The sequence below is a fragment of the Lynx canadensis genome, chromosome D2, assembly GCF_007474595.2.
Source record: "Lynx canadensis isolate LIC74 chromosome D2, mLynCan4.pri.v2, whole genome shotgun sequence".
NCBI lineage: Eukaryota > Metazoa > Chordata > Mammalia > Carnivora > Felidae > Lynx > Lynx canadensis.
This window is the reverse complement of record NC_044313.2, coordinates 54,658,430-54,686,424: the sequence shown is the minus strand read 5'-3', so window position 1 is coordinate 54,686,424 and position 27,995 is coordinate 54,658,430. Positions and strand designations below refer to the sequence as shown.

Sequence of the window (27,995 nt, the reverse complement as noted above, 5' to 3'; positions counted from 1 at the left end):
TAAACACTCAAGTTCTCACCAGCCAGAGGGGACAGACCATTCTTGAATACACAGAGCATTAAACAGAGATACCAGAAAGGATACACCTAAGTACGTAGTGAGGCTAAATTAGCCCTAGAGTAAAGAATACTCTATTCTGTCCTTAAGGAGCTTAAAAACAAGCTTTGGGAGTGCCTGGGCGGCTCAGTTGGTTAAGCGTCTGACTTCGCTCAGGTCATGATCTCGCAGTTTGTGGGTTTGAGCCCTGCATCAGGCTCTGTGCTGACAGCTCAGAGCCTGGACCTGCTTCAGATTCTGTGTCTCCCTCTCTCTCTGCCCCTCCCCTACTTGTGCTCTCTATTCCTCATTCAAAAATGAATAAAACATTTAAAAAAATTTTTTAAATAATAATAATAACAAGCTTTGGAATGATTATGCTAATCCACAAATAACTGTCTTCCTGAACAAAATTTTAAGACTCTCTAAAGAGAAAAAAAGTTGCTCTTAATGAAGTAAATTCACAATGTTCAGCATCCAATAAAAAATTACCATACATGCAAGCAGGAAAACGTGACCCATAAGTATGTAAAAACTCAGTCCACAGAAATAGATCTAGAATGCTATCACACTAACGGTATTGGTGGACAATGAGTTTAAAATAGCTATTATAAATATGCTCAATACTTCAAGGAAAACCTAAAGATACTGAGAAAAGGGTGTTTTAAAAAAAGAAACAGGGGGCGACTGGGTGGCTCAGTCGGTTAAGCATCCGACTTCAGCTCAGGTCATATCTCACGGTTTATGAGTTCGAGCCCTGTGTCAGGCTCTGTGCCGACAACTCAGAGCCTGGAGCCTGCTTTGGATTCTGTGTCTCCCTCTCTCTCTGCCCCTCCCCTGCTCATGCTCCGTCTCTGTCTCAAAAATAAATAAAACATTAAACAAATTAAAAAAAAAAAAGAAACAGAACTTCAACAGGTAAAAAATAAGAGCAAAAATGAAAATTCCATTGAATGGGATTAATAGCAGATTAGAAACTTGAAAAAAAAAATCAGTGAACTTGAAGACATAACTACAGGAACTATCCAAACTAAAGCAAAGAGAGAGAGAGAGAGAGGGGGGAAAAAAAAAAGTATGGAAGCAAAATGAACAGAACTTCAGTAACCTGTGCACCAGTATCAACTGATCTAATATATATGTAATCAGAGTTCCAGAAGGAGAAGAGGAAAAGAAATAATAATGCCTGAAAATTATCCAAACATGGAGCAACATCAGCACAACAGCATCTAATAAAATCCAAGCCCTCATTCCCCCATGAAAATACCAAATAAACAACAACAGACAGACCAATGTAGCTTTGGGAAAACTCTAGAAACTAATTACAAAGCAGCAACAACCAAGCAAGTGCCTAACCCTAATTAAGAGAAAGCTGTACTCAAAATGGTAGGAAATTTCAAGTTTTCTCTCCACCCTTTGCCGGACTCCTTCCTCAGGGGAACACAACAGGTCAGGAGGAAGCCACTCAATTTCCACTCGATCATGAGGGCTGAAGGAAGAGTGAAAGTAGGCTGCAGTGTTCTGGCTTGTTAGGTGGCTGTCTGAAGAACTGGTTTCTGTCCTGCCTGACTTGGAGTGCTGCTGGGAACAGTGGCATAGTCTGGACAACATGCTGGAGGCCATAAGTAATGCTGAATTCTGCCTATGAAGCAAGAGAGCTGCAGGAGAAAGCAGACCTACAGGTATCTGGGGGCAAGAGATTATAGGCAAAGGAATACAACAGAACTACAAAAGGCTCCAAAAAAAAAAAAAAAAAGCAGTGGTGAAATCTTAGAGAAATTAAGGCACTTAGCAGCCATGTATATGGCTTGGCACACACACAGGCCAAGGAAGACACATCCCCAGAAAAGATTTGAGAGGACCCTGAAACAAATCTGAGACAATTTAAGCAGCAAAATAATTAAGCACAATAGTAAATTACAAGCACTTGGAAAAAACTGAAATTCATGAAACCATACTAATAATAGATAAATTTAAAAGTAAAGAGAGAAGGAAGGTGTCCACTTGTATGAGAATGTAGAAAGCTGAATACCAAATGCAGAGTAAGTACTAGAGTTAGAAAATTACCATTTTGAAATCATCATGGTCAAGACCGGATCAAGTAAAAATCATCAATGGCTGCTAAGTCCAGGGGAAATGTTGATGAGAAGAAGAGAATCTGCATGATCTTAGAATATCTCCCTACAGACTTATTAGTTGTAAGGGAGATACAATATAGTTATTATGCTTAGGAGAAATCGGGCAAATCTTGACTGGATATAACATCACTTATGAAAAACAGATGAATATTTATGCCCCCGATGTGATATTTTTATAAGAATACAATATCACCTACGCAATACTCTGATTGAGAAAGTATAGGGGCATGCCCGGGTGGCTCAGACAGTTGGGTGTCTGACTTAGGCTGAGGTCATGATCTTGCAATCAATGAGTTTGAGCCCCACATCAGGCTCTGTGCTGATAGCTCAGAGCCTGGAGCCTGTTTCAGATTCTCTCTCCCTCTGTCTCTGTCCCTCCCCCACTGATGCTGTCTCTCTCTCTGTCTCTCTCTCTCTAAAATAAACATTAAAAAAAAAAAGGATAACATCAAGCTAACCATGAGGAAACACAGGACAAATGCAAAAAGAATGCTGTTTTTAAGGCTTATTTTTCTTTATTTGAGAAAGAAAGTGCAAGCACATGCAAGTACAAGAGAGGGGAAGAGGGACAGAGAGAGAATCCTAAGCAGGCTCCATGCTCAGGGCGGAGCCTGAGGCGGGGCTTGATCCCACAACCCCGGGATCAAGACCTGAGCCGAGGGGCGCCTGGGTGGCTCAGTCAGTTAAGCAACTGACTTCGGCTCAGGTCATGATCTCATGGTTCGTGGGTTCAAGCCCTGCGTGGGGCTCTGTGCTGACAGCTCAGAGCCTGGAGCCTGCATCGGATTCTGTGTCTCCCTCTCTCTCTGTTCCTCCCTTGCTCATTCTCTGTCTCTCAAAAATAAATAAACGTTAAAAAAATTAAAAAAAAAAAAAAGACCTGAGCCGAAATCAAGAGACAGACACTCAACCAACTGAGTTACCTAGGTGCCCCAAGAATGCTCTGTTTTTAAAAGAATGTTGGAAAGGACTGTATTCTTCAAACATGTCAATAACATAAAAGTCAGAAAGGCTATGAAATGCTCCAGCTAAAAGAGGTTAGAAAAGGCCCTTCACCCCTGAGGCTGAAGGAAGGCAGCTCTTCAGAGCCAGCAGGGAGTTATACAGAACATTGGTTTTCTCTCCCAGAGAGCACCTGCTGCACGAGGGATAAAAGGAGCAAAAAAAGACAAATAATAGTCAAGGGAAGAAATGCAACTATTAGGGTAAGGCCAGAGAGCAAAAGGAACAATGAGAACGAAGGTTACTTTGCAAGATTGGGGAGAGGAACATATTGGCCAAGTAGATGGCGGGCGAGACTCTTGGAGGTCTATGCACAACTCGAGCCAGTTTTCCAGTAAGTCTTAACCCTGAATGCTACAGCAACAAAGAATGGTCTTCAAGTCTCAACCCAGAAACAGGACTAGAAACTGGGTGGAATTGGCATTACTGACTTTCCCAGTACACAAAACTAAACCATAACTTGAAGACCTTCCCTAAGAGGAGTGGTCACGGTATCTGTATCCCAGATTGGAGGAACAGGGAAGGCCCAGGGAACTTCAACAAACAAATCAAGGCACACGTGGTAGAAGGTCCAAACACTCTACCACTACAAGCAAGGAGAAGCTTTGTAGAGGACTGACCAGTGGGATAGAGCGGCCAAAACGCAACAACAGAGTGCACGCAACATACATCAAAAACACTTCCTAAAGTGACAACCCTGGACACTGTATGACCCCCTTTTTAATAGAGTAGTACTCACAAGTGCAGGACACATAACAAGCTATTAAAACACGCAAAAGACAGAAACTTAGCCAAAATGACAAAATTGAAGCATTCTCCCCAAAAGAAAATTCAGGAAAAAATTACAGCCAGAGAATTGCTCAAAACAGAACAGAGGTTAAACATAAAAACTAAATGCAATTCCTGACCTTGCCCTGGAACTTGTATTGGAAAGTTTATAAAGGATCGATCATATTAGAGCATATGAGTGTTTGTTATACTATTTCTTTTCCCAATTTTTATAAATTTTAAATTATTTCCAATTAAAAATAAGAAAGCAACTAAACATCTTACACATAGAGGAACAAAGAATTTTAACAGATTTCTCATCAGAATCTACATAAGCCAGAAGACTATGGAATAATGTCTTTATGTTGCTGAGAGAAAAAAACTATCAACTTAGAATCCTATAGCCAGTAAAAATTATCTTTCAAAAAAGATGACCTAAATAATTTTTCAGACAAATAACAGCTGAGAGAAAGTGTTTCCAGAAGACTTGAACTATAAGAAATCTTACAGGAAGTTGTTTATATAGAGAAGCAAAATTAATGACGAGACAAAGTCAGAAGGAAAGAAAGAGATGATGTATTGTAAGGTTCCTCACTGTACATAAAGTAGTGTAATATTATCTGGAGGTGATGAATTAAGGACGTACATTGTATACCTTAGAGCATTTGCTTAAAAAATGAACAGGTATAGCTAATAAGCCAATAGAGTTGATAAAATTAAAAATTTTAAACACCTGGGGTGCCTGGCTGGCTCAGTCAAAAGAAGTGTGCAACTCTTGATCTCAGGGCCATGGGTTTGAGCCCCAAGTTGGGTGTAGAGACTGTTAAAAAACAAACTTTAAAAGAAAAAAAGTAGCTGTTTAAAAATAAAATAGGGGTGCCTGGATGGCTCAGTCAGTTAAGTGTCCGACTTCATCTCAGGCCACAATCTCATGGTTTGTGAGTCTAAGTCCCGCACTGGGCTCTGTGCTGACAGCTAAGAGCCTGGAGTCGACTTCAAATTCTGTGTCTCCCTTTCTCTCTGCTCCTCCCCTACTCGTACTCTGTCTCTTTAAAATGAATAAATGCTAAAAAAAAATTTTTAACAAAATAAAATTTTTAAACACCCTCAATTCAAAAATTGTAGGAAAAACTTGACCAATGAAAAGACAGGATAAAAAATTGCAAAATGGTAGATCTAAAGCCATCCATATCTATAATTACATTAAAAGTAAATGGTCTAGGGACACCTGGGTGACTTAGTCGGTTAAGCATCCAACTTTTGGTTTCAGCTTAGGTCATGATCTCAGTTTGTGAAACTGAGCCCTGTGTCGGGCTCTGCGCTGACAGCACGGGGTCTGCTTGGGAATCTCTCTCTCTGCTCCTCCCTACCACCACCCCCCCGCCCCTGTCTCTGCCCCTCCCCTGTCCACACACTCTCTCTCTCAAAATAAATAAATAAACATTTATTTAAAAGAATGTCCCCTCTCACATTTTCTATTCAGCACAATACTGGAGGCCCCAGCAATGTAATAAGTAAAAGAAGTAATAGACACGTAGATTAAAATGGAAGAAGTAGGGGTGCCTGGGTGGTGCAATTGGTTAAGCATCCGACTCTTGATCTCGGCTCAGGTCATGATCTCAAAGGTTTGTGAGTTCATGCCCCACATTGGACTGTGTGCTGATGGTGCAGAGCCTGCTTGGGACTGTGTCTCTCCTTCTCTCTGCCGCCCAACCCCCCCACCCCGTACACATGCCCTCTCTCTCCAAGTAAACGTAAAAAAAATTTTTTTAATTTTTTTAAAAATGGAAGAAGTAAAACTATCTTTATTCACAGATGGTATGATTATATACATAGAAAATTCTTTTTTTACATTTTTAAAAATGTTTATTTCTGAGAGAGAGAGCGAGCAAGTGAGCATGAGCAGGGGAGGGGCAGAGAGAGAAAGAGAGACACAGAATCCAAAGCGGACTCCAGGCTCTGAGCTGTCAGCACAGAGCCTGATACAGAGCTCGAACTCATGAACTGTGAGATCATGACCTGAGCCGAAGTCAGATGCTCAACCAACTGAGACACCTGGGCGCCCCTATACATAGAAAATTTTAAGGAAACAACAAAGTAATTTGGTGTGAATTGAATTGTGTCCCCCTAAAATTCACATTGTTGAAGTCCTAATTCCCAGTAACTCATAATGTGACTATACTTGTAACTACGGCCTTTAAAAAGGTAATTAAGGTAAAATGAGGTCATACAGGTATGCCCTAATCCAATATGATAGTGTTCTTATAAAAAGAGGAGACTAGGGCACAAACACACAGTGAAGACCATGTGAAAACATCAAAAGAAAACAGCCATCTACAAGCCAAGTAGAGAAGCCTTATAAGAAACCAGCCCTGGGGCACCTGGTTGGCTCAGTCTCTAAAGTGTCTGACTTTGGATCAAGTCATGATCTGTTGGTTTGTGAGGTCGAGCTCCGCATCTTTCTCTCTCTCCCAAAATAAATAATAAATAAACTTTAGGGAAAAAAAACAGAAGAAGAAGAAGAAAAAACCAGCCTTTTTAATACCTTGATCTCAGACTTCCAGTTTCCACTGTGAAAAAATAAATTTGTATTGTGTAAGCTATCCAGTGTGTGGTATTTTGTAAGAGAAGCCCTAGCAAACTAATACACAATTACAAGAATTGATAGATGAATTTAGCAAGGTCACAGGATACATACACAGTTTAACATACAAAAATCAGCTGTATTTCTTTTTAACTGTTTATTTATTTTTGAGAGACAGTATGCCAGCAGGAAGAGGTAAAGAAAGAGGGGGACAGAGGATCTGAAACAGTCTCTGCCCTGACAGCAGCGAACCGATGTGGGGCTTGAATTCATAAACCATGAGATCGTGACCTGAGCTACAGTATGCCCCTCAACTATATTTCTATGCAGTAATAATACACAAGTGCAACCGAAATTAAAAGATACCATTTCCAATAACATCACAAAATATGGAAAACTTAGGACAATTTTAATACAAGTAGCATAAAATTGGGAAACGAAATTAAAAAGCAGTTTTGTTTATAGTAGCATCAAAAACATAAACACTAGGAATAAAATTTAATAAGATGTATGTGCAACCTGTACAATGAAAACTATAAAATATTACTAAGAGAAACTGAAGACCGAAACAATAAATATATACTATGTTTACTGACTAAAAGATTCAATACTATTAAGATATTAATTCTCCCCAAAATGATCTATAGACTCAACACAATTCCAGTCAAAATCCCAGCAGGCATTTTTATACCAATCAACAAGATGATTCTAAAACTTATATGAAAATCAAGAGGCATCTGGCTGGCTCAGTCACTAGGGCATGCAACTCTTGATCTTGGGGTTGCGAGTTCGAGCTTCACAATGGGGGTAGAGATTACTCAAAAAACTAAAATTTAATTTAAAAAATAGTAAAATCTATATGGAAATCCAAGTATTATAAATGGAAAAAAATCTTTAAAAAGAACAAAATTGGAGAAGTTACATTATCTAATTAGAAGACTTATAAAGCTATAGTAATCAAGATTGTATAACATTGGTGCAAAGATACACATGTAGATAAATACACAGAATAGAGTCCAGAAACAGACTCAAACACAAAAGATCATTTGATTTTCAACAAAGGTAGCAAGGCCATTCAATGGGAAAAGGATGGTCTTTTCAACAAATGGCACTTGAACTAGACATCTATATGGGAAAAATGAACCTGAATCCTTATCTCCCACCACACACAAAAATTAACTTCAAATGAATTACTGACCTAAACATTAAAGTTAAAACATACAACATAGTTTTACAGTTTGTAGTTTACAAAAGAAAACTTTGACATCTTAAAAAGGCAGAGATTTTTCAGAGGCAACACAAAAAGTACAGACCATAAAAAAAAATTGGATTCCATCAAATTAAAAATTTCTGCTTTTTACGGGGCGCCTGGGTGGCTCAGTTGGTTGAGCATCTGGCTTCGGCTCAGGTCATGATCTCACGGTTTGTGGGTTCGAGCCCCGCGTCAGGCTCTGTGCTGACAGCTCAGAGACTGGGGCCTGTTTTGGATTCTGTGTGTGTCTCTCTCTCTGCTCCTCCCCTGCTCGTGCTCTGTCTCTCTCTCTCTCTCTCTCAAAAATAAATAAACATTTAAAAAAATTATAAAAAAAAAAAAGAAAAAGAAAAAAAACTTTCTTTTAAAGTCTATTTTTATTTATTTAAAAAGTTTTTTTTAATATTTTATTTATTTTTGAGAGAGAGACAGGAGTGCGAGTGGGGGAGGGGCAAAGAGAGAGGAAGACACAGAATCAGAAGCAGGCTCCAGGCTCTGAGCTGTCAGCACAGAGCCTGACATGGGGCACGAGCCCACGAACAATGAGACCATAACCTGAGCCAAAGTTGGACCATAATGCCGGAGCCACCCAGGCACCCCTCTGTATCTTGTTTTTGATGGTTGTCACACTGCAGTATGTGTGTGTCAAAACTGGACATTACACTATAAGTAAATTATAACTCAATAAAGTTGACATCTAACATAGAAGTTGATATCTAACATAGAAAAAAAACTATCAAAAAATTAAACTTTATGTTCCTTTAGCCCACATATTCTACTTCTTAAGAATTTACCCCAAAATGTATTCCAAAGAAATCATGAGCCAAGAACATAAAGATGCATGTACAAAAATGTTCATTATAGCATTATTTAATAGAAATAATTTCCTTTAACGTTCCATTAAAGGAGGACTGCTTAAATAAGTTGGGGTACATTCATAAAATACTTTATGGTAATTGAAAACACTAATTAGATTTATATGTATTTACCTGGAACATCCTGTTAAATCAAAAGGTGGGTACAAAACAGTGAATACTGGGGTACTTGGGTGGCTCAGTTGGGTGAGTGTCTGGCTCTTGATCTCAGCTCAGGTCATGATCTCATGGTTCATGAGACTGGACCCTGCATTGGGCAGTGCAGAGCCTGCTTGGGATTCTCTCTCTCTGCCCTACCCATTCGCTCGCTCTTGTTCTCTCTCAAAATAAACAAACATTAAAAAAACACACACACACACAGCAAGTATGACAAATTTTAATAAGCAAGTATGATAAATTTTATTTTAATAAATGTATATAATACATATGTAAATTCAAAAAATTTATGTGCCAACTTTATACCAAGAGGTATCATCTTTTTCCTAAAAATAAGAGAATGTCGAGCCCATTCTTATTTTGGAGCTAAGACATGATCAGAGATATCAAATGAGTTTCAGAGGAACCAAAACAAGACTGAACGCCAGTCTTTCATGAAACTTCTGTCTCAATGAATAGGTATGTGCTCTTCAAAGCTACCAGAAAGGGGTGGGGGGGGGGGGCACCTGCCTGGCTCAGTAGGTAAAACACCCAACTCCTGATCTCAGGGTTTTAAGTTCCAGCGCCACGCTGGGTGCAGAGATTACTTAAAAATAAAATCTGGAAAAAAAAAAAAACAAAACAACCTATTGGAAGGAAACTCATCTAAGTTAGGGTAGTAAGTGCAGATCACTACTAGAAAATGCCTATAGGCTCTTACAGCCATCAGCCTGTTGTTCTAACATCAGAATGAAAACCACTAAAAATTTCATATAATAGGTAGATAATGGTCACTTACTACTTATTTACTCTTTTATGCTGTACTTACTCCCCTGCTGTTATCAGAACCTGATTTAAAAGCAGGAAGAAAGCAATGTCACTATGGAGTCTCCCTGAAAGCAGGAAGAAAGTACTCTGACCTGATTAAGGCCAGCATGATATCCACAGTGGCCAATCCTATTCTAGTTGAATTAAAGCAATCATTCTCCAATATTTGTTCCCTGTCAGCCCATGTCACGAACCACAAGGAAAGGGAGAAAGTGTACACACACACACAGACAAAAAGGCTTACTTATTACAAGCTGCTTATTGCACACCAAACATTTGTAACTTTTCAAAACAATATAAATCACTGAGCTTCAATAAGTTGGTATTTATAAGGTAAAATAATTTCAAAACTTACCAGCCCACACTGAAACTTCAGTGTTCCTGATCTCCTACCCCACCCTCCAATGAGAATGAAATCATCTTGCTATGAAATGCTAAGGGGAAAAAAAAGACATTCTGACGGCTAATTTTATATGCACACTATATACATATATATATATATATAGTACATACATATATATACTGCATACATATATAGTATTTAATTTATAAATGTGCCCTTGTTCAAGCACATAAATGCCAGTCAATCACTTAAAAATAGGTTATATAATTCCACACTGTCTACTTATATTTTCCAGTCTGAATCTACTCACCTTTCTAGCCTCCTTAAAAAAATTTTTTAGGGATGCCTGGGAGGATCAGTCAGTTAAGTGTCTGACTTGGGCTCAGGTCACGATCTCGCAGTTCATGGGTTTGAGCCCCACGTTGGGCTCTGTGCTGACAACTCAGCACAATCCAAAGGAGCCTGGAGCCTCCTTTGGATTCTGTGTGTGTGTGTGTGTGTCTTCTCTCTGCCCCTCCCCCACTCATGCTCTCTCCCTCTCCCTCTCTCTCAAAAATAAACATTAAAAACATTAAAAGCAAAATATTTTTAATGCTTATTTATTTTGGAGAGAGAGAGAAAGAGACAGAGACAGAGTGCAAGCAGGAGAGTTACAGAGAGGGAAACAGAATCTGAAGCAGGCTCCAGGCTCAGAGCAGAGCCTGACGCGGGGCTTGAACTTATGAACAGCAAGATCATGACCTGAGCAGAAATTGGATACCTAACCAACTGAGCCACCCAGCCACCCCTAGCCTCCTTTAAAAAAATTTTTTTGATGGGGCGCCTGGGTGGCGCAGTTGGTTAAGCGTCCAACTTCAGCCAGGTCACGATCTCGCGGTCCGTGAGTTCGAGCCCCGCGCCAGGCTCTGGGCTGATGGCTCGGAGCCTGGAGCCTGTTTCCAATTCTGTGTCTCCCTCTCTCTCTGCCCCTCCCCCGTTCATGCTCTGTCTCTCTCTGTCCCAAAAATAAATAAACGTTGAAAAAAAAAATTTTTTTTTTTAAAAATAAAAAAAAAATTTTGGGGGACGCCGGGTGGCTCGGTTGGTTAAGCGTCCAAATCTTGGTTTTGGTTTAGGTCATGATCTCATGGTTCATGGGATCAAGCCCCAAATCAGGCTCTGCACTGATAATTCAGAGCCTGCTTGGGATTCTCTCTCTCTCTCTGCCCCTCCCCTACTTGTGAAATAAACTTAAAAAATTTTTTTAATTAAAAAAATTTTTTTTTTATTTCAATAGAGTTGACATACAATGTTACATTAGTCTAGGTATGCAACACAATGATTCAATTTCTCTATACATTATGTCATGCTGTAGTCTCCTTCTTAAATAATCAATTTTAGGGTTTTTGGGTGGGTCAGTTGGTTAAGCATTTGACTTTGGCCCAGGTCATGATCTCACAGTTCATGAATTCTAGCCCTGTTTCAGGCTCTCTGCTGTTAGCACAGAACCCACTTCAGATCCTCTGTCCCCTTTTCTGTCCTCTCCCGCTCACGTGCATTCTCTGTCTCAAAAATAAACATTTAGAAGTGTCTGAGTGGCTCAGATGGTTGATTTTGGCTCAAGTCATGATCTCACAGTTCGTAAGTTTGAGCCCTGCATTAGGCTCTTCTCTGAAAACACGGAGCCTGCTTGGGATTCTCTTTCTCTACCCCTCCCCTGCTGCCCCTTCTCCCCACCTCTCAAAAACAAATAAAAAGGGGCACCTGAGTGGCTCAGTCGGTTACGTGTCCGACTTTGGCTCAAGTCATGATCTCATGGTTTGTGAGTTAGAGCCCTGCATCAGGCGCTGTGCTGACAGCTCAGAGCCTGGAGCGTGCTTTGGATTCTGTGTCTCCCTCACTCTGCCCCTCTCCCAGTCACACACGCTCTCTCTCAAAAATAAACATTAAAAAAAATTTTAATTTCATTTTAAATGAACATTAAAAGATAAATTTTTAAAAATTATCAATTTTAGCAATTCTTACTCCCTGTCCCACACAAGTACTTGGATTCTAATACTTCTACATCTGCGTATCTATATCTTGCCAAATTCTAACACTGAAGACCTAGCTGAGCAATAGAACAGGATAGGAGAAAGCAAAGGAAAGGAAAGGAAAAGGGGAAAAGAAAAATAAAAGGAATAGAGGGAAGGAGAAATCTTATAAAACTTTTTCACCCAGAACATTTTCATTAACCCTGCACACAGCTATTAAAGACAGCCCTCATCTTTTCTTAATACTCCAAGGAATACAAATAACTTTAACCTAAACAGCCATAAAATAGGAGTAGTAGCTACCATTTATTACATGCTTCTTATGTATCAAGCACCGTGCTGAGTACTTTATGTTACATTTAATCCTTCCTGCAACTCTCCAAAGCAAGCTGTAAAAATCTGGAGAGGTTGACTTGCCAAAGTCCACACATATAAGGAACCCAGAATCAGATCCAGGTTCATCTGTTTCGAGAACCAAAGATACTAACCACTGTTCTATTTCATTCTGTATGCTTTTATTCCTCCCTTTAGTACAAGATTGAGAAAACATAGCATGGACATCCATGTGCATAAAAGTGAACCTTGACCTAAATGTCACACCTAATACAAAAATTAACTGGATCATAGATCTAAATATAAATAAGCAAAATTACAAAAATGCTAAGAGAAAACCTTGGTTATTTGGGGTTAAGCAAAGAGTTCTTAGACATGACATTAAAAGTATGATCCAGAGGCTTCTGGCTGGCTCAGTCAGAAGAGCATGTGACTCTTGATCTCAGGGTTGTGAGGTCAAGCCCCATACTGGGTATAGAGATTACTTAAAAATAAAATATTAATTAAAAATCTAAGGCTGCCTGGGTAGGTCAGTTGGTTAAGCATCCGACTCTTGATTTCTGTTCAGGTTCTGATCCCAAGGACGTGAGATCAAGCCCCTTGTCAGAGCCTGCTGGGGATTCTCTCTCTTTCCCTCTTTCTCTGTCCCTCTCCTCCCCAGTGCACACGCACATGCATGCACACCCACTCTCTCTCAAAATAAATAAACATTTAAAAAAAAAAATTGGAGCACCTGGGTGGCTCAGTTGGCTAAGCATCCAAATCTTGGTTTCAGTCTAGGTCATGATCTTGCTGTTTCATGGGTTTGGGCCCCAGGCTGGCAGCCTGGAACCTGCTTGGGATTCTCTCCTCTCTCTCCCTCTATGTGCCCCTCCTCCACTCACACTGTCTCTGTCTCTCTCAAATAAATAAGCTTTAAAAAATCCATACAAGTCCCAAAAAAATCCATTTTACTGCATCATAAATTTTTTAAGTTTACTTATTTATTTTGAGAGAGAGAGAGAGAGCACCAGAAGGGGCTGCGGGGGGTGGGTGGAGCCTGAGAGAGAGGACGAGAAAGAGAATCTCAAGCAGGTTCCATGCTGTCAGCGCACAGCCTGATGTGGGGCCTGAACCCACGAAATTGCAAGATCATGACCTGAGCCGAAAAAAAGAGTCAGATGCTTAACCAACTGAGCTATCCAGGCGCCCCATTTACTGCATTATAATTTTTAAGGTAAAATAAGATTTTTAAATTCTTCTCTAGATAACTGGTTAACTAAATAGGGATTTTAAAAAATTAGAGTTTTACCTCATTATGTATCAAAATATATTCCAAATAAACTAAAAAGTTACACGCAAATTATGAAGTAATACTCATCCTCTTAATATATATGAAGCTCTTACAAATAAATTAAAAAATGAACACTCTTGGGGCACCTGGCTGGCTCAGTCGGTTGGGTGTCCAACTCTTGATTTCTGCTCAGGTCATGATCTCATAGTTCATGGGATGAAGCCCCACATCATGGGGCTCTGTGCTGGTAGCATGGGGCCTACTGGGGATTCTCTCTCTCTCTCTCTCTCTCTCTCTCTCTCCCTCTCTCTTTCTGCCCCTCCCCTGCTTGTGCTCCCTCTCTGTCTCTCAAATAAATAAATAGGGGCGCCTGGGTGGCTCAGTTGGTTAAGCATCTGACTTCAGCTCAGGTTGTGATCTCTTGGTTCATGAGTTTGAGCCCTGCATCAGGCTTTCTACTGTCAGTGCAGAGACAGCTTCCGATCCTCCGTCTCCCTCTCTCTCTATCCCTTCCCCGTGCTCGCTCAGTCTCTCTCAAAAATAAATAAACATTTAAAAATAAACAAATAAGCATTTTAAAAAAATTAACACCCTCAAAGATAAACAGGCCAAGACATAAAGAAACAAGAATTAAATACATGAAAAAGTCTTATCTGTACTTAGATCAATGGAACAGAGTAGAGAACCCAGAAATGGACCCACAAACGTATGGCCAACTAATCTTTGACAAAGCAGGAAAGAATACCCAATGGAATAAAGACAGTCTCTTCAGCAAGTGGTGCTGGGAAAATTAGACAGCAACATGCAGAAGAATGAACCTGGACCACTTTCTTACACCATACACAAAAATAAACTCAAAATGGATGAAAGACCTAAATGTAAGGCAGGCAGGAAGCCATCAAAATCCTCGAGGAGAAAGCAGGCAAAAACCTCTTTGATCTTGCCTGCAGCAACTTCTTACTCAACATGTCTCTGGAGGCAAGGGAAACAAAAGCAAAAATGAACTACTGGGACCTCATCAAAATAAAAAGCTTATGCACAGTGAGGGAAACAATCAGCAAAATTAAAAGGCAACTGACAGAATGGGAGAAGATACTTGCAAACAACATATCAGATAAAGGGTTAGTACCCAAAATCTATAAAGAACTTATCAAACTCAACACCCAAAAAACAAATAATCCAGTGAAGAAATGGGCAAAAGACCTGAAGAGACACTTCTCCAAAGAAGACATCCAGATGGCCAACTGACACATGAAAAAATGTTCAACATCACTCATCATCAGGGAAATACAAATCAAAACCACAATGAGATACCACCTCACGCCTGTCAGAATGACTAACATTAACAACTCAGGCAGCAACAGATGTTGGTGAGGATGCAGAGAAAGAGAATCTCTTTTGCATTGTTGGTGGGAATGCAAGCTGGTGCAGCCACTCTGGAAAACAGTATGGAGGTTCCTAAAAAACTAAAAACAGAACTACCCTATGACCCAGCAATTGCACTACTAGGTATTTATCCAAGGGATACAGGTGTGCTGTTTCGAAAGGACACATGCACCCCCACGTTTATAGCAGCACTATCAACAATAGCCAAAGTATGGAAAGAGCCCAAATGTCCACCGATGGATGAATGGATAAAGAAGATGTGGTATATACATACAATGGAGTATTACTTGACAATCAAAACGAATGAAATCTTGCCATTTGCAACTACGTGGATGGAACTGGAGGTTATTATGCTAAGTGAAATTAGTCAGAGAAAGACAAAAATCATATGACTTCACTCATATGAGGACTTTAAGAAACAAAACAGATGAACATAAGGGAAGGGAAACAAAAATCATATAAAAACAGGGAGGGGGACAAAACAGAAGAGACTCATAAATATGGAGAACAAACTGAGGGTTACTAGAGGGGTTGTGGGAGGGGGGGTGGGCTAACTGGGTAAGGGGCACTAAAGGAATCTACTCCTGAAATCATTGTTGCACTAGATGCTAACTAATTTGGATGTAAAATTTAAAAAATAAAATAAAAAAAAAAGCCTTATTTCACCAATAATCAAATAAATGAACAATCAAGCAATAAACTAATATTTTTTGGCAACTGGATTACAAAAAAAAAAAAAGAACCTTAAAAGAATGGTAACACCAATATTGGCAAGGATGAGAAAAGGAAACTCAAGAAAACTACAGTTTGACATATAGTGTTGTAACATTTCCTAAAGGTAATTTGGAGATACATATATCAAAACCCTCACTCTTTCTCTCTCTCAAAAGTAAATAAACATTAAAAAAGAAAAAAAAGGGGGAGGGTGCTTGGGTAGCTCAGTCAGTTAGGCATCTGATTTGGGCTCAGGTCATGATCTCAGCACTAGTGAGTTCAAGCCCCACGTTGAGCTCTGTGCTGACAGCTCGGAGCCTGAAGCCTGCTTCGGATTCTGTGTCTTGGTCTCTCTCTGCCCCTCCCCCACTCGTTCTCTGTCTCTCAAAAGTAAATACACATTAAAAAAAAAAATTGTACATACAAAGACTCTTTTCCATTTCCAAGAATTTACTAAGAAGTTACTTAGACTAGCGCAGAAAAATGTATGCAAGAAGAGTCATAACATCATTATTTATAATGAAAAATAGAAATTTTAAAAGATAGAATAAATTATTATATATCTAGGTAATAGAATAATAACAGCAGCCATTAAAAATCAAGTTATCTGGGGGCGCCTGGGTGGCTCAGTTGGTTGGGCATCCGACTTCGGCTCAGGTCATGATCTCACAGTTTGTGAGTTTGAGCCCCGTGTTGGGCTCTGCACTGACAGCTCAGAGCCTGGAGCCTGCTTCCGATTCTGTGTCTCCCTCTCTCTCTGCCCCTCCCCTGCTTGTGCTCTGTCTCTCTCTCTCAAAAATAAACAAACATTAAAAAATTAAAAAAAAAAAAATCAAGTTATCTGAACTGTTACCGAAATGAAATTATGTTTTTCAGTCATCACTGCTAGAATTTCCTTCCTGTCTCCAAAGCAAAAGTAAAGGTTTTTGTTCAATGAGAAAACAATGATAATGGTATAATGCAAAATTGCAAAGAAAGCAGGATATAAAATCATACACAAACCAAATTCTAATTTTTAAACATTTGTTTTTGTGCCACAATATTATCTCTCAGTGGTGAGATTATGGGTGACACTTTATTCATCTTTTCTTTATTTTCTAAACTTTCTAGAAAAAACATGTATTATAAAACAAAAAGAAAAAAAATATTTATTAATGTTCATAAGTTTTTTTAAACCAATGTTTCTTTAAATTGCCCAAAATTATATCCAAAAGGAGGTTTAAAATTTGTTTTCTAATCTAGATTATCTGCTCTTATCCTGGTCACAAGCATTTCACTGTTATATAAGAGGACAATTCTACATGCAAATTTCTTCTAGTTACTAACCCCAAATAAGCCATTACCACCCAGGGCAGAAGATCTACAGATAATGGTACTTCATTAATATTTCCATACACAAGGTGCAGAACAGTATATATTTTAGAATGATCCTTTTATGTCTTGAAATTTTTAAAGAATAGTTCAGTAACACACAGAGGCTTATGTGCTGATATGTCTATATCTTTTTTTCAGTTCAGAATCAAAAGAAATCAGAAATGGTTACCTTTTTTGGTGGGAGAAGAAATTTGTATCTTTCTACTGCTTGAATTATGAACGATCTTTGCACCCTTTCTTTTTAACTTTTTGTTTTGTTTTGTTTGCTGCTTACCATGGAGCACTTCTCCAGTACTTCCTCTTGGAACTTCAGGAATCGCTCCTGAACCTCAACTTCATTGAGGAAAAAGGCAAGGAAGTGAGTGAAGGGCTGCTTTCTTCTAAAAGTGAGCAAAAGAACATCGATCCGAGTTCGGGCTGAAATAACACCACTTCGATGCTGTCCAGTGATTACTGCAAGCAAAAAAAAAAAAAAAAAAAAGGAGGGATGTTTAACATGACCATCAGATGCTTGTAAAATAAGTGACCTTGATACTCTCATCTCTGGAGAGCTAAAACAGTCCCGAATGTGCACATAATTTCTGAACAAGGGACAGTATCAAGGGTAGGAAAGTTACCAATGAATTCAATCTAAGCAGAATGAGGTTTAAAAACAAAGCAGTGTCTGGGTGGCTCAGTTGCTTGGGTGTCCAACTTCCACCCAGGTCATGATCTTGCAGTTCACGAGGTCTAGCCCTGTGTTGGGCTTTGTGCTGACAGCTCAGAGCCTGGAGCCTGCTTCAGATTCTATGTCTCCCTCTCTCTCTGCCCCTCCCCTGCTCACATTCTGTCTCTCTCTCTCAAAAATAAATAAACCTTAAAAAAAATTTAAAAACAGAATATCCTGGGGCGCCTGGGTAGCTCAGACAGTTGAACATTAACTCTTGATTTTGGCTCTGGTCATGATCCTAGGGAGTGGGATTGAGCCCCATATTGGCTTCACATTGCATAGAGCCTGCTTCAGATTCTCTCTCTCCCTCTGCCCCTCTCCCCCGTTCACACTCTCTTTCTCTCTAAAAGAAAAAATAAAAATAAAAACAAAAACAGAGTATCCTTAAGACCACCTGATGAAGTAGGAAAATGAGTTTAAAAAGCTACACAGCCAACCCTTATATCTTGCGGTGAGAATGTAAAATGGTGCGACAGCTACAGAAGAGTATGGCAGTTCTTTAAAAAGTTAAAAAGAGGGACACCTAGGTGGCTCAGTTGGTTAAGCATCTGACTTCAACTCAGGTCATGATCTCACGGCTTGTGGGTTCAAGCCCTGCATCCAGCTCTGTGCTGACAGCTCAGAGCCTGGAGCCTGCTTCGGATTCTGTGTCTTCTCTCTCTGCTCCTCCCCGACTCATGCTCTGTCTCTCTCTCAAAAATAAACATTTTTAAAAAAAAAGTTAAAAGAGAATTACCATATGATGAGCAATTCCACTGTTATATAGAAACCCAAAAGAAGGGGCGCCTGGGTGGCGCAGTCGGTTAAGCGTCTGACTTCAGCCAGGTCACGATCTCGCGGTCCGGGAGTTCGAGCCCCGCGTCGGGCTCTGGGCTGATGGCTCAGAGCCTGGAGCCTGTTTCTGATTCTGTGTCTCCCTCTCTCTCTGCCCCTCCCCCGTTCATGCTCTGTCTCTCTCTGTCCCAAAAATAAATAAACGTTGAAAAAAAAATTTAAAAAAAAAAAAAAAAAAAAAAGAAACCCAAAAGAAGTAAAAACAAGAGGTGCCTGGTTGACTCAGTCAATAGAGCATGCGACTCTTGATCTTGGGGTCATGACTTGGAGCCCCACATTGCAGGTACGGTTTACTTTAAAAAAAAACAAAACAGATTTTAAAAAATAATAATATGAAATACAAGAAGAAAAAAATCCAGAAAAAACATTAAAAAAAAAACAAACAGGTGTTCAAAACCACTTGTATACAAATGTTCAGAGCAGCTCTATTCACAATACCAAAAAGTGGAAACAATGGAGGTGTCCATTAACTGATAAATGGATAAACAAAATGTCCTGTCTCCATATAATGGAATATAATTCAGCCATAGGAAAGAGAATGAAGTACAGATACATGCAAAATTATAAATGAACCTTGAAAACATTACACTAAGTGGAAGACCCCAGATACAAAATGTCACTGTATGTTTCCATTGATAAGAAATAGACAGAACAGGCAAATGCAGAGGGACAGAAAGCAGATTAGTGGCAGCCAAGGACTGGAGGTAGAGAGGAGCGGGGAGCAATTGCTTAGAGGGTATGGGATGATAAAAATGTTCTGAAACTAGATAATGGTGATGGTTATACAACACTATAAGTGCACTAAACGTCAGTATGTTCAACACTCTAAAATTATCAAAGGCAGGAGTGGGGGCTGGCTGGCTCAGTCAGTACAGCATGGAGCTCCTGATCTCGGGGTCATAAGTTCAAGTCCCACGTTAGGTGTAGAGTTTATGTAAAAAAAAAAATGGTCAAAATGGCAAACTTTATGTTGTGTATATTTTAACCACAATTTTAAAAAAGTATGAATACATCACATAGAAATTTAAATAACAATATAAAAAATTAAAAGCAAAAACTGGAATTTTCTGTCATGTGAATTTTATCTCAATTTAAAAAAAATACTGTGGAAATAATTATTAGACATTCACTACAGTGAAAGGCCAAAGGAGAGTCTACTACATATATATAATCCTATCATATATGTCTGAAAACAGGGGGTACATGAGTAGCTCAACCAGTTAAGCGTCCAACTCTGGATTTTGGCTCAGGTTGTGATCTCATGGTTCATGAGATCGAGCCCCGCATCAGGCTCTGTGCTGACAGCATGGAGCCTGCTTATGATTTTCTCTCTTCCTCTCCCTTTGCCCCTCCCCAGCTCACTCGCTCTCTCTCTCTCAAAATAAATAAATAAACTTAAAAAAAAAAGTATGAAAACAGAAAATTAAAGTAAAATCTTTATCTTTATCTACATTATATGGATGGATACCAAATACCCATGTTTTGGTATAATCTGGCCTTCTTTGATCTAGACTATGTCTTTATGTATAAATGAAAGTTGGTGGGGAGCCACAAAGCACAGACCACTGTCTGCAAACAAAGAAAATCATTTAGGGATAATACAATCTCTGTGTAAGCAGAGATTAAATCTCTAGGTTGTAGAACTGGCAGGGCGTGGTTCAAAACAGCAACTAAGGAAAGGTGCAAAAGATAAAAACAAAGAACAAAATTGGCATTTTAACAGACTATTTTTTGAGAAAGAGAGGGTGCAAGTGAGCAAGGGCAGAGAGAGAGAGAGAGAGAGAGAAAGAGAGAAAGAGAGAGAATCCCACCAGGCTCAGAGAGGTAGAGAGAGAGAAGTGGGGCTCGCCCAATGCAGGGCTCATGCTCACTTGAAGCAGGGTTCATCCGAAGTGGGGCTCATGCTAGTCCAAAGCAGGGCTCAAGCTCACCTGATGCAGGGCTCAGACTCGTGAACTGTGAGATCACGACCTGAGCCAAAGTCCAAAGGTTAACCAACTGAGCCACCTAGGTGCCCCTCAACAGACTATTTATTAAAATGGTTAAAGACAGACTTCTGAATAGGATATAAAATATTAAGGTATTAACTGTAATAGCAGCAAAATGGGCTATGTGCTTTAAAGACCACAAAGCTTGTCCTTCCAAGCAACTGCGGAAGGCAAAGAGATAATTCCATGTATTTATCCTAACACTCTCTGTTAGAGCACTTGAAATTTTCAATAAAAACAACCTTTTCTAAGAATGAAAGTATCACAGCCATTTTATTACAAAGAAACAAGATAGAAATATCCAGGAAAAGAGGTAGATTATGAATGAATGGATTCATAGATGGATCCATTTGCCTAAGTAAAAAACTGACAGGAGTAATAGCCAAAAAAAGTAAGTAGAAATACAGTGTTTTCTAATGACATTATTTATATTATCAGACAGAATACCTGGAGAATCCAAAAGACTCAAATGCTCAGTGAAGGGATCTATCTATCCATGCATAGTAGATACTCAAATGTTGTGCTAGAGAAATGCTGATAAAGGAGGTTCAAAGGCAAACAGAGACAAAATTAAAGGAGAGTAGAAATTACCTCTGCCAGAGACCAAAAATTTGGTGAGAAATTAAAAGGAAAAGGAGAAGGAAAGGAAGCTTAAAACTCGTCTTTATGTTTTATTTCTGTAAACATCTGGTACAAAATGTTGAATCTATTCTTTTTTATTAAGAAGGTGGTTTGGGGGGCACCTGGGTGCCTCAGTCGGTGAAGTGCCCAACTCTTGATATCAGCTCAGGTCATGATCTCGCTATCTCCACCTTGGGCTCAGTGCTAAGCGAGGAGCCTGCTTGAGATTCTCTCTCTCCCACTCCCTCTGCTCCTACTCTGCTCACGCATGGTCTTTCTCAAAATAAATTTAAAAACTTAAAAAAAAAAAAGAAGGTGGTTTGGTAGGAAGTAAGACCAGGGTACCTGGGTAGCTCAGTCAGTTAAGTGTCTGACTTCGGCTCAGGTCATGATCTGAGTTCATGAATTCGAGCCCTGTGTAGGGCTCTCTGGTGTCAGCGCAGAGCCTGCATTGGATCCTCTGTCCCCCACTGTCTCTCTCTGCCCCTCCCCAACTTATTCTCTCTCTCAAAAGTAAGTAAATATTAAAAAAAAAAAAGACAGACCAATGAGATGCTTTCATTTTTGTAACCCAGTAAACTGAAAAGGGCACTGAAAGGTGCTCAGAGTGACTTCCCAAAAAGCCTCAAAACTGATCACATAATGACTAAAGATCAAATATGATGAGGTTAGAAATATTCTACAAACACTAATATCTGAGAAGACCAAAATTCAGCTGGTCTAGTGACTACAACATGGGATACAGAGGAAAAAGAGAATTAAAGGCATTGACATTAAACTTTTTTTTAAGTTCTTTATTTATTATTTATTTCTGAGAAAGAGAGAGAATGCGAGCAGAGGAGGGGCAGAAAGAGAGGGAGAATCTCAAGCAGGATCTGGGATGTCAGTGCAGATCTCACGAAACTGTGAAATCATGACCTGAGCCAAAATCAAGTCAGACACTTAACTGACTGAGCCACTCAGGAACCAGACATTAAACTTTTTTTTTTTAATTTTTTAACGTTTATTTATTTTTGAGACAGAGAGAGACAGAGCATGAACAGGAGAGGAGCAGAGAGAGAGGGAGACACAGAATCCGAAACAGGCTCCAGGCTCTGAGCTGTCAGCACAGAGCCCGATGCGGGGCTCAAACTCACGGACCGTGAGATCGTGACTTGAGCTGAAGTCGGAAGCTTAACCGACCGAGCCACCCAGGCGCCCCAAGACATTAAACCTTTAAAAACCAATTCTCTAACTACAATAACAATATAATTTTATTTTTTTATTTTAGAGAGAGAAGAGAACGCGTTTGAGCGGGGGAAAGGGGCAATGGGAGAAGGAGAATCTTAAGCAGCCTCTACACTCAGCATGGAGCCCGACACAGGGCTCAATCCCATGACCCTGGGATCATGACCTGGGCCAAAATCAACACTAAGAGTTAGATGCTCAACCAACTGAGCCACCCAGGTGCCCTGACAGTATCATTTTAAAAGCATTTTCTGAGGGGCACCTGGGTGGCTCAGTCGGTTAAGCGTCCGCCTTTAGCTCAGGTCATGATCTCATAGTTCATGAGTTTGAGACCCGCACTGGGCTCTGTGCTGATAGCTCAGAGCTGGGAGCCTGCTTCGGATTCTGTGTCTCCCTCCCTCTCTGCCCTCCCCGGCTCATGCTCAGTCTCTGTCTCTCCCAAAAATAAACACCTTTTTTTTTTTTTAATATAATGTAAACCATTTGAAAGGGAGAGAGAGACAGAGCATGAGTAAGGAATGGGCAGAGAAATGAAGACAGAATCCAAAGCAGGCTCCAGGCTCCGAGCTGTCAGTACAGAGCCCAATGCGGGGCTCGAACTCACAAGCAGAAAGATCATGACCTGAGCCGAAGTCGGATGCTAAACCAACTGAGCCACCCAGGTGTCCCAAAAATAAACATTTAAAAAAAAAAAAAAAAGAAAAGAAGCATTTCTGATATCCTGAGACTTCAAAACAGCCTAGACGACCAGATCCTTGCCAAGAGGACAAATTAAAACCTACTAGATCATTCCCTTCTTTAGCCTCTCTAGTTTTAGGAGAGGCAAAAGAAAATGAATAAACGAAAGCAAATACCACACCAGTGCAACCTGTCTTAGTCTCACATTACGACTCAATTTACTCTAACCAAAGATTTGATTTTTCTGTATACTATACTTCCCTACAAGACCAATAAATCAGTTTATCCTCGTTTTCCAATTAAATTAGTTCCACTAAATTCTTACTTTTAACGATTAGACACACGGGTTTCCACACTGAAATATTTGTGCTTTCTAAGTCAAAATGGAATCTTTACAACCTGCCTACCCTTTTCTGGATAAGTTTTGGAATGACTCCAGCATCTTAAAATGCCTAAGAATTCCACATTTATACCATGTTATAATTTTTACTGCAATAAAAGTTGTTATAGCTACTATACAGATAGAAAAAATGAGAAATACATTCAACTGTTAACAGTGATTATGTCTAAGGTTCATATTACAAGACATTTCCCTTTATACTTTTTTTAAACATTTCCCTTTATACACATATATAATTTCTATAAGCTTTTGTTCTTTTGAAAGCCTGTATTAATCTACAGTCAGGAAAAAAAAACAGATAAAGAAATAACCTTGGGGCGCCTGAGTGGCTCAGTCGGTTAAGCATCTGACTTTAGCTCAGGTCATGATCTCACAGTTGGTGGGTTTGAGACCCGCATCGGGCTCTGTGCTGACAGCTCAGAGCCCAGAGCCTGCTTTGAATTATGTGTCTCCTTCTCTCTCTGCCCTTCCCCCAGTCATCCTGCTCACGCTCTCTCTCTCTCTTAAAAATAAACATTAAAAAAAATTTTTTTAAAGAAATAACCTTTACTGCAATTATAAAATGACTTCAGTATTTGCAGCTTGAACTTTAATACTTAAGGAAAGACCTGAATTTTTCCATCTGTAATTCTAATGAGCTGAATATTTATCTTAATGAGAGTTCTTCAAAAACGTCATTAGAGTTCCTATGTTAACACCTGCTGATGTTACCAAAGGACTGAGAAAAACTCTAGCATTCTGCTGTCCGATACAGGAGCCCACACGCACCCAGTTAAATTAAAAGTTAAATGAATTAGAATTAAATGAAGTTAAAAATTCAGTTCCTCAGTCATACCAGCCACATCTCAAGCACTCAAAGTCACACATGCTAGTGGCTCCTGTACTGGACAATGCAGGTATAGAACATTCCCATCATTGCAGAAAGTCCTTCTGGACAGCACAGCTCTACAGTCAACTGCATCTTATCTGTCATGATGATTATGCTTACAAAATGAGAAGAAAACTAGTAATTTTTTTCTCCTAAGACTTAATAAAACCCATGGGTATTTATAAAAGATGTATTATTGGTGGCTGCTATGCTTATTGGACTTTGAGAAAGTCCTATCATTTTGGAATGAGTTTTGTAAAATGTTGTCCCTACAGTGAGTGCCCTTCACTCAAAGCCATTTTACCACACAAGCCTGTGCCCTTGGTTCACACTGATGCTTAGTACAGACACTTTCTGACTTGATTTATACTCAGCTATTTTTCCTCACTTGAGCAGTTACTTGAATCAGGTTGTTATTTTAATCATTGCTTTTATAATATCCTTCCCAGTCTACAAAGCAAGGGAAAAACAAGACAACACCTTTGAAAAGGGCTGAACTTGATTTCATATTTGCTGACCTCACTGGTTTTCCTCGAATTCTAACTTTAAACAATTCACAAACTCCATTTCAAGCTAGGAAAGCATAGAAGAATTCTCCTATTACACAACAAAATCTGGAAGCTTTATAACATCAGTGCATGGTAAAGTATAAAGTGAAGGCCCAGGTACTCAATCAAGATAAAGGTGTATAACTACATCTTCCCTCATCGGGAGACTGATACTGATTATTTATAAAAAGCCCAATTAATGTATCATAAAAAGGCCAAAGAACCCCATAAAGAATACAGTCACTATTCAATTCTGCCCATGGACACACACACACACACACACACACACACACAGAATATAGTCACTAAACACCTCTGTTGGGTTCACACTATTCCATACACATGCAAAAGTGATTGCAAATATCATACATATACCAAGTCTCACCAATTTCTCCTTCTTGTCCAGGCTTAGGAATGCTAATAGAAGTTTTGGTTTCCACTTCTAGTTTCTTCCTAGTGTCCCCTCTCTTTCCAACTATATGCCTATAATATAGAGAAAATTTAATTAATAGAAGGATAGTAAGTCAAATGCATCAGAATAAAAAATTACATATTTAAATCATATGTAGCCAGAGATACTCCCTTATAGAAAAGTGCATCAGTAAAGGCTCAATATTTGTAGAGGAAATTACAAGTCATATAGCTTTATAGAATGTGCTGCAATACACCAATTGGCAAAATAATGCCCTAGAGTCAGTTCAACATATAAACAAAATAACCACACCCAACACCTATTTGCTCTTCAAAGTTAGATTCAAAATCTGGGTCTGCAATTCAGTAAAAAGAAAGCTGGCATAGTCTCAAAAGGCACTCCCAGCAACCAGTGGGTCTACAGTTTAGGGAAAACGTTGTCCTTTCGAGAGCAAATTAACTATATTATGAGTTCATCCTGCAAGAATTATCCTTAATAAAATAAGGGTTGGGGCATAGGGGTGTCTCAGTAAGTTAAGCGTCCGATTCTGGATTTCAACTCAGGTTATGATCTCATAGTTCATGAGATCAAGCCCCACATTGGGCTGTGCACTGACAGCACAGAACCTGCTTAGAATTCTTCCTCTCCCTCTCTCTCTACCCCTTACCTGCTCATGCGTGCATGTGCGCGTGCTCGCGCGCGCTCTCTCTCTCTCTCAAAATAAATACTAAATAATAATAAAATGAAATAAAGGTAAAGAGCTTGGCAAAGAGAAGGGTCCACCATTCAGGACAGATTATTCAGAACAGCTTCAAAAGCAAAAAGAATAAATATGTAACCCTCAGGCTGAATTCAGCAATACACGTTTTGTTCAGGAGATTTCACCTAAAAATGGGGAAATTTAACCTAAAAATATAGATTTCCAGGTTCTTTAGAAAAATCAGAAGATCTGACAACTCATGGAAATAGGCTGGAGCTTACTCTAGTCCCTAAAAATGGAACATGAGCTTATCACAATCCCCATCACTCCCTACTCTGTTTCATCTACTCCAATTCCACCATCTATTGACTCACTTACATTACTTGCCTGGGCCTCCTAGAATAAATAGTTCTGACAATCCAAGGTTATCTTCTGGAACCCAGAGTAATTAGATGTGTTAAAGTAAAGAGACTACTGGATCCCTGGAGAAAAGTTTCAGAGTCTATAAAGCACTGAAGATGCAAAGACAGGACCATAAAGAGAAAAAAACTTCCCATCATCAACAATATTTCACCTTCTATGACTTCAGTTACAGTACGCAACCACATGAGTGACTAGGTCTAAGACTGTGCATTTGTTTTTAAATGGAATAACCAGCCCAATTATCTCCATTAAGATGCACTGTAGTAAGCTGGTTTAAAAAACAAATGTTTAGAAGAGGACTGAAACACAAATTCTCCAGTGGTTTGTCTGTGTTGGGCTAGAGAGTCTATTCCACCAACTCTGTCAGGCTTTAGTCTTTCCATGCCTTATCAATAAGGGGTACTTACCTTTTTTTTTAAATGACAGAGTGAGAGAGAGCATGTGTGTGGGAGCAGGGGAGAGGGACAGAGGGGAAGAGAGGGAGGGGAAGAGAGAGAGGGAGGGGAAGAGAGAGAGAGAGAGAGAGAGAGAGAGAGAGAGAATCTTACGCAGGCTCCATGCTCAGTGCAGAGCTCAACCTGGGGCTCAACCTCACAACCCCAGGATGATGACCTGAACCAAAATCAAGAGTCAGATACTCAACAGACTGAGCTACCCAGGATCCCCAATAAGGGTACTTTCAACCAGGCTACTGTTGTTAGCATGTGGCTAGTAGAGAAGCCTATTAACAAGTAGCTGGCTTAGGGCACCTGGCTGGCTCAGTGGGTGGAGCATGCAACTCTTAATCTCGGGGTTGTGAACTTGAGCCTCATGTTGGGCGTAGACATTATTTAAAAATAAAATCTTTGGGGCGCCTGGGTGGCCCAAAGTCGGTTAAGCGTCCGACTTCAGCCAGGTCACGATCTCGCGGTCCGTGAGTTTGAGCCCCGCGTCAGGCTCTGGGCTGATGGCTCAGAGCCTAGAGCCTGTTTCCGATTCTGTGTCTCCCTCTCTCTCTGCCCCTCCCCCGTTCATGCTCTGTCTCTCTCTGTCCCAAAAATAAATAAACGTTGAAAAAAAAAATTAAAAAAAAAATAAAATAAAATCTTTAACGGGATGCCTGGGTGGCTCAGTCGGTTGAGCGTCCGGCTTTGGCTCAGGTCATGATCTCGTGGTTTGTGAGTTCGAGCCCCGTGTCGGGCTCTGTGCTGACAGCTCAGAGCCTGGAGCCTGTTTTGGATTCTCTGTCTCCCTCTCTCTCTGCTCCTCCCCCACTCGTGCTCTGTCTCTCTCTCTCTCAGAAATAAATATTAAAAAAATAACAAAATAAATAAAATCTTTAGGGCTAACAGACACACGAAAAGATGCTCAACATCACTCATCATCAGGCAAATACAAATCAAAACCACGACGAGCTATCTCACCTCACACCTGTCAGAATGGCTAAAATTAAAAACACAAAAAACAACAGGTGTTAGCAAGGATGTGGAGAAAGGGGAACTGTCCTGCACTGTTGGTGGGAATGCAAACTGGTGCAGCCACTCTGCAGAACAGTATG

The 27,995-nt window shown here is 39.8% G+C and overlaps 1 protein-coding gene across 5 annotated transcripts in view; it reads right to left on the bottom strand.

Annotated features, from left to right (window-relative positions):
• The window catches only part of ASCC1 (activating signal cointegrator 1 complex subunit 1), a 108,570-nt gene that overhangs the window by 73,651 nt on the left and 6,924 nt on the right, over window positions 1-27,995 (bottom strand). For all 5 annotated transcript variants that reach the window (XR_003972858.1, XM_032595289.1, XM_030334680.1 and 2 more), the window contains exons 4-5: window positions 25,309-25,406; window positions 17,325-17,503 (exon numbers count right to left, since the gene is read on the bottom strand). Coding sequence is in view for 4 of the 5 variants with exons in the window: in XM_032595289.1 (XP_032451180.1) it covers window positions 17,325-17,503; window positions 25,309-25,406 (277 nt within the window). In the remaining variant the exon portion in view is untranslated. The remainder of the gene's footprint in view (window positions 1-17,324; window positions 17,504-25,308; window positions 25,407-27,995) is intronic.